The sequence below is a fragment of the Tasmannia lanceolata genome, unplaced genomic scaffold (genome assembly GCF_043159265.1).
Source record: "Tasmannia lanceolata isolate RefF3 unplaced genomic scaffold, GAP_Taslan_0.1 ptg000007l, whole genome shotgun sequence".
NCBI classification, from domain to species: Eukaryota; Viridiplantae; Streptophyta; class Magnoliopsida; order Canellales; family Winteraceae; genus Tasmannia; species Tasmannia lanceolata.
The window spans coordinates 11235250-11244291 of record NW_027518684.1 but is presented as its reverse complement, the minus strand read 5'-3'; the positions used below and the strand labels follow the sequence as shown (position 1 = coordinate 11244291).

The 9042-nt window shown below is 36.9% G+C and overlaps 1 protein-coding gene across 3 annotated transcripts; it reads right to left on the bottom strand.

Moving 5' to 3' along the window:
- Window positions 1-385: 385 nt before the first annotated feature.
- LOC143881882 (uncharacterized) lies at window positions 386-8360 on the bottom strand. Of its 3 annotated transcripts, none has more exons than XM_077385212.1 (7): window positions 8227-8360; window positions 8062-8117; window positions 5934-6000; window positions 5436-5546; window positions 1307-1377; window positions 1150-1215; window positions 386-1057 (listed from the first exon to the last, which is right to left on the bottom strand). In XM_077385212.1, the coding sequence occupies exons 3-7, from the start codon at window positions 5989-5991 to the stop codon at window positions 809-811; spliced, it is 555 nt and encodes a 184-aa protein (XP_077241327.1). In that variant the 5' UTR covers window positions 5992-6000; window positions 8062-8117; window positions 8227-8360; the 3' UTR covers window positions 386-808. The 3 variants fall into 3 exon arrangements, with proteins under 3 accessions (XP_077241327.1, XP_077241326.1, XP_077241325.1); XM_077385211.1 differs by having other exon boundaries at window positions 8080-8117; XM_077385210.1 differs by having other exon boundaries at window positions 8069-8117; window positions 8227-8359.
- Between the last annotated feature and the right edge of the window lie 682 nt (window positions 8361-9042).

The following is a 9042-nucleotide window of genomic DNA, read 5'->3' as shown; positions in this document are numbered from 1 at the left end:
ATAATTCATAAAAATGTCATATTTTTAATCAATTAGGAAGTTTCTGAGAATTTTACGAATAACTCGTCAATCTCTCATACATTATTTGAAATTTTTGTGAAAAATTCATAATTAATAAAAGAGACATCATATAAGAAGACATGTTCTAAGGTAATTCGGATCTCTTTTCTCCACCCGTAGAAGCATCAATTTTTCAAACAGTGCCGCGCAGGTGGGCTGGGAGTTTTTACAATGAGAGAAGGGAAATTTGAGAGCTCTGCACAATACTTTATAATCGTATGTCTTTTTGGTACCCTGTGAAACTATGTTGATCCCTCTTTGGTATGGGTCCTATTTGCTTCAACCAATCGAAGCAATTAACTGGAATCAATGGACAAACGAAAAATAGTTGTTAAGTAAGGTGAGGAGTGCCATTATCAAAACAGGGGAGTGTACAGCATTTCACTATTCTAAACATTCAACATGGTTCTCCTTCTGGCACACTAACTCATGGATTTTGGAACCCACAGAGATCTCCAAAGGGTCTCTTAAACCTTCAACAACCAAATATATAATTCCCTGTATTTTATAGTTACAGACAGCCTCAACAGTGGAATTCATCCCCACTGCCAATGCCTCACAGCACAAATGCAGTGGATCAAGAAGCATGAATACAGAGCCATTGCTCAGGAAACTTTCTCACTTTGAAGACCTGCTGTTTCCGATGTGATCACTTAAACATAAATCCCGAGTGAAACCCAGAGAAATACTTCAATTGAGCTCAGTAACCTTTTGCTGTTTGTTCAAGAACACAAACCAGAGAAATGCTTCAATTGAGCTCAGTAACCTTAGGCCGTTTTTTGGACTGGTTAGTAATCAAAGAATCATCATCCCTGTCGAAATTTGGTTTGCAGACTTTCTTGGGAGAGCATGGTTCAGCATCAACATCACTGTCTTCAGTGTCAGAGCCACTCTTGCTAGCAGAGAAATGGATAGATGGTTGAGAACCAGCTATTGCCAATTCAGCAGCTGCCACGGCTTCTGGGGTATGAAGATCGGCAACACCCAGAACCAAATCCTGCAAATAAATGCATTACAGTATAAGTTATGGAACTAATCAGCATTTGATTACTTTAAAAATTTCCCTGCAATTGAATGACACCTAATTACCATTTCAATGTACTCGGCTTCATTCCCAGTGAGCACCTCAATATCATAGTCGGCACACGAATTCTCCTACAATTGTATGATGCATTTTTTCAGAATTTTAAAGAAAAAGGGTGAACTGTAATGGATGATCCTCATTTGACAACAAGACCAGCTATACCTGTGCATCAAGCTCCAGTCTTTTATTAGCATCCCCCATAATTCCTAAGAAGTCCTTCACTTTTCCAAGAACTGTGATATGAGGAATAGGGTTTATTAGCATCAAAACTCTCAAGATATGAGGAATAGGGTTTATTAGCATCAAAACTCTCAAGATATAGGGTTGCAAGACAGTATAATTTCACTAACGGAATGCACCTCAAAAACAACAGAAGGAAATAAACTAGTGCAATCTAGGAGATGAAGCAGAGATGAAGATAACCCAACAAATCATTCATTACAAACAGGTAAGCCACCGTTTAATTTCCGCATTTGATATACATAAATGAGCAAAAAAAATGTTTCTTAATGGTAGTAATAATGGTAGATCTTCAAGTAACTGATCCAGGTTGGAAGTATGAAAGCATGTATACTTGAAAATCGAGCATATATGTGAAATTATTGTGGAAAGGATTAAAGGTGGGTTTTCAAGGTTAAAACATCATTTGGAAGACATTGGATGAATGGAAAAATGAGCACCACAATCAGTTGCTATGTTTTTCATCGCAAATGAATTGGAATTTATGCAACATATGAATCCAGTTTACAAATAAAAACAGCTTTATTGATCCTGGTTTTTGGCCACTCTGTATCAAGCTATACATCATTTACTCCCTCAAGTGGGGACTAAAAATATTGCACCTTGTGCCTGGTTTAAGAAAAGTCCCATACAAAGACATGATGAAAAGGCAAACAGTGTGACAAGCATATAATTAAACAGGGTGAAGCACAAAATTTATAGTTTTATGGTTTATTCATGCTGATTTAATTTTAATTTTTTGGGAGAAAAAAAGTCTCACAAGTTTTATATAAAATTTAAGAAGATTTTTGAAGTTTTAAATATACAATTTTTAAAAACACTCTTTTGACGTTATTAAAAGGAGAAAACATTCTTATAGAAAAACTAATTGCCCAAATAGGACCATTCAAAAAAATTACCCAAATAGGAAATGTATTCTTAATTACAAGTGTGTGAATATTCAAATGAAAAAAATATACAAGGGTGTGGGAGCGGGCTTCCTCTACCTGTCTACCATTCAAATAAATAATAATAAAAAAAAGGCTTCCTCTAAATTTGGGAAGAGAAGAATTTAGCTTCAGAAGTGAGCTTCCGACCCAACTAGGAAGCTTTTGATAACTGTGCTCTAACTGGACCCCAAATAATTGAAAAAAGAATCAACTTCCTTTTATCATCCCTAGAATAAAAAGGAGCTTTGTGATGATTGCCTACCTCACAAACTTCACGTTCTAAAGTAAAAACAAACTCGAGATCATGAACAGACAATTATAAACTATGAAGGAACAGGTGACCGAGTGGATAATGCTAAAGCTGAGGAAAAGTAGCAGAATGAAGAGCAGCAATAGGCAGGCTATGATACAGACAGTCGAGTCCACCGTATTGAAGCCCATCACCAATCACCTTCTTTGTCGCCATACCCTAAAACAAAAGGGGGGAAAGGTTACTGAAGACTGAAGGGACTCTATTAGTTTACCCACAGAGAATGGATAATGAATAATGAATAAAGAGAAACTTAGGGCGTGTTCGGCAATCAACTTTAAAATGGATTCTCCCTATTTTGTAGGTGCGGGAATGGCTAAAGAAACAAAATTTCTGAGAATTTTGTTCAGGATGGCGACCCATGAGAGTCCGTTTCTTTTAATTCTCATTTTTTCACGGTTAGATGAGGAGATTCTGCAGAGCAACTCAAAGTCGCTTCCGCAATCCGATTCTACCCGATTTCATAGGCGCGAATGATTAGTGTTACGGAACATGCCCTTAGGTACATGCAAAACGGAAGATAGAAACTTTGAAGGATAAATTGTTTCTTGACCATTCACATGAGCCAATGAACCATCAGCTAGAATAGCAAGAGTTTGGAGTAGACTTGTCTTGTCATGTGGTCAAAGGTACTAAAGTCCCTAAGTCAATGGCCTAAGGTGAAGACTGACTAGAAACAAGAAATGAGGTATTACCTAAATGAGCCAATATACTTGTGGATGAGAAAGGAAAACGTATTGATTTGCTAAGTACTATTCATAAACTTCTCATAATCTTTACATGAGATCACACTTGTAAGATGTATAATTTGCTTGCCCACAATGCTTGCACTTTCAGTCACCGCATCTTCTAAAACCACCACAACCTCCCCTTGATTCACAACTGCATTCTCTGTCACCATCACCTCTACCTACTAAAGGTGTCAAGGCAAACTCCTCTCCAACACATAGATGTAAGGAGTGCTTAGAAATCCCAACACAATGTAGTTGCAAGTAAAGACCATTCAAAGAAAGGAGCTCTTTGTTGGCCAGTATCAGCCCATGAACTTAATGATATTATGAACTTAGTCTAGAAAGAAAGCAACCTTAAATTCTTCCCGATGCATTTTCAATAGCTCCAAGTCTGATGTAAGAGATAGATAAACATTCAACTCTTCCCACATTCACGAAGCGCGATGTAATACTCGGTCTAACTCTTGCTTGTTAAACAAAATCATTTTCTCAAATAACTCATACACCCGAGAGATATTTTATTTCGAAGAATATGTCACGGTTATTGTCCCCACACCTCTTTGGTCATGTCAAGAAATGTCGCATTTGCACTAACTTGACATTCTATATCATTCCACAGCTAAGTCATAATTTGACAGTTTTCACTAAGCTATTCATCATACACACTATTAATCATTAGGTCCATTTGCAGTCAGAAATTAGAATTTATTTTTTTTTTAAACAAATTTTTTTGCGTAGGTAAGCTGGGATTGAACCCCAGACCTCTAGGTCAAAGAAGAAAGCCTTGACCGTTGAGCTAGAGGCTCAATCCCAGAAATTAGAATTTTTCCTTTCTGCAAAGCGCTACCTTCATAGACTGAGCCGATAAAAGCTAATTAGGCCCATTCAGTTTAATCGAAGTTGCATCCCTTCCATCTCCATGGTGCCTGGAAAAATGAGTTTATTATCACTCACTATGGAGATTCACAAACAAGGAAACAATTGATCCGCACAATAATCACAAATAAGACAGTAATTGCTCTATACTAACCCTAAACCCTTGTCGAACAAACAGGGTGGCAGGTAGCACAATCCACAAGAAAGCAACATAATCAACACAAAAGTAGATCACCCCCTAAATAGGCTGAAAGACAGCACACTAGTCAATTCTCACGTAGACTATACAATCACAAATTAGGGCGGTATCCTTGCCAATTTGCATAAAGGCAGCACGGGCACAGATTAAGGCAGCTTCCTCACCAATCCACACAAGGGCAGAACACTAGGTACTCAACACAAAGGCAGCACAGCAGTTCAAGGCAGTCCGACACGAAGAAGATACACACTCCACACAACGCAGTACAACAGCCCAACCCACACGAAAAACAAACTGGGGACAAATTAGGGTAGTAATCTCACCAATCCACATGGAAGCAACATGATCATTTTATGCAAAAAAATCTGGATATCTTTGTTGTAGAACTTTCTCATTAATTTAACACCGAAAGGGAATTACATTCAATGGTACACACTGCGACACAAATACACATAGAACCTCATGGGTTTTATGGGCAAAGGGGAAGAACCCTAAGGTTAGCACATATGAATCTTGGGTTTGATAACATGTTAAATTGAAAGAAAAGAAAGAAATCACTAGGTTCATGGGAATTAAGGTAGAGACGAAGAGAGGAGATGGAGAGAAGGATACTAAAGGCAGGAGAAACGAATAGTGGGCTATGGGGTATGAAATCCAACCCCACGACTCCCATAAAAATACCTTAATATATATGCTCAAAAAATAATTACTAGTATACCATTATTCCATAAGTATGATGGTACCCACCCTATCTACACATGCACATGCGAGAGTCAAACAACCATATCTCTACCAAGAGGTATAGAGATAATCATTTTTAACTACATATAATGAATGGTGATTTTCAAAAGAAAAAAAACATATACTGAATGGTAGAATGAATAGGACTCTCATGAGCGTAGTTACTTTATATCTCAAAAAATGTCTTCCCAAAGTATTGCCAACTAGAACGATTTTAGGCCATATGCTATCATATTTAGAAGTGCATTCACAAGCGAAACTTTACCTTGGCTTGTAGGAACTGAAGTTGTTAAAAGCTTCTGACTGATATTCTCACGAGTATGATGATTCTTTGATTGAGAAGACGTATCCTTGGGGCAAATTAGAAAGCTAGACTCTGCAATCCAATCAAGAGAGCAAAAATTCAACTAAGAATTCAAACTGTGAAGTAGTGAAAAGGTATGAAGAATGTTTTGCTTTTACTTTCATAACTTAATAAAGTCAAAATATTTTATTAAAAAAAGGAAAAGCTATTACAGAAGTATGAGTGTGGCATAGACCACCAAAAAAGGGGGCACCCTTTCATTTTTGTTTCTGTTTTCTTCTTAAATTGAATATTATCAAATTAAAGAACATTCACATTAATGAAAAAACGAAATATACAGATAAAAAGAATACGATGAATCCGCATATAATTTAGCCATGTACCATACGATGGAGACCTCTGTTGAGTTGAACAGTGCCATTTGTCAACTACAAAAAGAGAAAACAAGAAAGAACAAACCTAAAACAGAGGGTGTCTGTTGCTCCAAGTCCAAAAGATCTTTACTTGTAGATTCCATTTTATTTTTCTGCCATTCTCAGAGAAAGATGTGAATATTTCAATAGAAACCCAAGAACCAAAATGAAAAGCTTCTTACGAACAATTAATATGTGTTGCAGAAAAAAAAAGATAGAATAGATTCACATGATTTCAAAAAGGTGAATCAACCAATTCCAACATGACAATATAGTGACTCCATCTTAAGCTGCAATCAGTGGAATTACATAAATTCTAAATAATCAAACATATTTAAAATTGGAAAAATATGTCCATAGACAATGTTGTAAAAATAAAATGCATTCCAGCACATCGTCAATGTTTCCATACAAAAATAAAACCCCACCAGCAAGGAAAATAAAGTGACATTGTGCAGGGGTGCTAGACAGTATGGTCTTAAATTTATGGAGTCATAAGGACATGCTGGGACAGTTTTTTCGTTCTACCAGGTTTTTCTAGATCTTTCTCTTACAATTACCATCCAAATTGGAATATTGGATAACTAAAGAATTGACACTGAGAGAAATTGGGCAACCAAGCCATTCAAAAAAAAAGATAGAGGAATTGGGCAACCAACCCCCACTGTGAATAATAGCTGCCCAAATCCCATTGCCATGAGGGCAAAAATTCTAGGGCTCTAAAATGTGAAGATGATCAAAAATAAAAATACGACATTCATCAAAGGCCCCATTTGTTTTTAGTTTGTCTAAATAGAAGCTGTGTGATTCACAACTACAAAGATTTCCATCACTAGGACACCATTCCTTAAGGATACCAGCCTACAAAAAGAGACAAAATTAAAACTTGATTTAAGCACATAATTCTAAATTTCAGACGAAATCCGAAATTCCCGCTTACCTTGATGGAGCTTCTTCTTCGACGAGGGTTTAGGGTTAGGGTTTTCTGCGCGTAAGAGCATCTGAGAAAGGGTTTAGGGTTATCTGGTGTGGGTTTTTTTCGTTTGACGATATTTTCTTGTAAATGGTTTTAAGAGTACTGATATTGGCAATATTGTATTTTGATAATTGAACGAAGTCATCTTGTCTTTTCCTTTTTTTTAATTAGCCTAGGAGAGCTTTTGGTTTTGGGGAACTGTAATAACAATTGAATGTTTAACGATAAAAGACATGATGAGTTTGTGCAATTATCAAAACACTGTAGTGCTAATATCAGGAGCTATTGGGATTTAGCTTTAAATAAAAAACCCGCGATTTTAGCGATCATTTTTAATACATGTGCGACATTTGCCTCATACATGGTATTCCTTATGGGTGCAAGTTTGGCCCTGTCAGCCCTGAGCCCGAATAGGGTCTGTGCTGGATTTTCCAACCCTAAGGGCGGGTCAGGGTTCATTTTTTAGGCCCTGACTCAGGGTCGGGTCGGGTTCAATTTTGGATTAGTTGGCTAATGCTCAACATTTGTTGTAAATTTTGAAAATCCCCTTGCCTCAATTTCTCAACATCTGTTCTTTGGATTCCCAAGTTTGATTCAATGAACTAATGGGCAACTCATAAGAAAAATAATAATAATAATAACAATAAATAATAATCAAGCTTGGAATGAGAGATCTTAGCCTTACTACAACTACAAGAGTGACATCATTACTATAATTAAAACCCATGTTGAAAATTTGTGATTTGCTAGCGTCCCTTTCTTTTTTATTTTTAATAATAGGAGAGACAATGTACTTAAGAGAACACCAACACACCAAATCCATGGGAGATTATGTAACCATAAATCAAGCTCGGAATGAGAGATCTTACTCATAATAATACCCAAATAAGAAAAGAGTTAACCTCACTAATATGATCAGACCCATGATGAATATCTAATTTCTTTTTATTTTTCATAATAGCAGAGACAAAGTAGTTAGGAGCCAACATCAAAGGGAGATTAATTATGAAATCATTAATCAAGAAGAAACAACACCAACACCAATACCACACATCAAGAAACAATCTATTAGAAGAAGAGCATAACTAAGAGAGGAAACAACAAAATCATCGAAACTATCTCTTATATACATCCCAAACCATAAAAGAAAGAGGAAAAAATCAAAACCATGAAAAAAAAGGGGAAAACCACCACAAACTGCAAACCTGAAACGAACCTTCTTCTTGTTCTTCAATCCTTAAATCCTAAGAGACCCTGAAAAGAGAAAAAAAATTGAAAAATCAGAATACAAAACAGATAATCAGAAATAAATAACAGATTAAACCCTAGAAAACAAAGATGGAAACCCCGGAGAGATGATTACCTTGTCCGAAATCAAGGTATTTCTTGGGCGAAATTTTTAGGGAGAGGGCAAAAGGGAGGGAAAGAGAAATCGTTCTGAGATGAGAGAGAGAGAGAGAGAGAGAGAGGGAAAGAGAGGGAAAGAGAAATAGTTATTTATCTTGTGTTGGTTAGAGTGAGTAATTTAGGGCTGGCAATTTCACCCGGAAAGCGGGGATCCGCCCCGCTTGGGGAGGGGATTCCCCGATTTGAGCGGGGAAGGGGATTTAAAAAATTCCCCAGTGCGGGGAAGGGGAGGAGAAGGGGATGGAGTTGGCCCCGCCCCGCCCCGCCCTCATTAATGCCATTTTTTTCTTGTATTTTTTAAGTGTTTTTTTTTTTTGGGAAAACTACTAGAAACCCCTTGGATTGAAACATATCTACAAGATTCCCCCAAAATTTTCATAATTTCCGTTAGTATAGTTTTATCCCTGAAATAGCTTTTTATGTTTTCTTTTACCTATAATTCATTGGGCATTGTCCCTCATTATATTAGTATATTAACCTTAGAAATCTCTCCATCGAACCATCACTGTAAGGCAACGTTAAATCCTTTGAAAATCTCCCTCCCCCAAATAAAGGCAACATCTCTCTGATGAGTGATAAGATCGTATAGTCCATTATTTTTCAAAAAGTAATGTATGGGCTACGCCATAGGATGATCCAAACCGTCCATTTGATAGGCTACAATTTAAAAGTACTTTACAGGCCACACCATAGATCATCCAAACCGTCCATTTGATGCGCCACAACGTAAATAGATTGCGGCCCAAAAATCATTTTCATAGGATGATTGCAA

What these genes read in the sequence shown, in the direction of transcription:
- LOC143881882 (XM_077385212.1), bottom strand. Translation starts at nt 5,991, where the DNA reads ATGGAATCTACAAGTAAAGATCTTTTGGACTTGGAGCAACAGACACCC. An exon ending in ACAGACACCCTCTGTTTTAG is followed by an intron (nt 5,547 to 5,933) that starts GTTTGTTCTTTC and finishes ATTGGATTGCAG; the next exon opens with AGTCTAGCTTTCTAATTTGC. An exon ending in AAGCCGAGTACATTGAAATG is followed by an intron (nt 1,058 to 1,149) that starts GTAATTAGGTGT and finishes ATTTATTTGCAG; the next exon opens with GATTTGGTTCTGGGTGTTGC.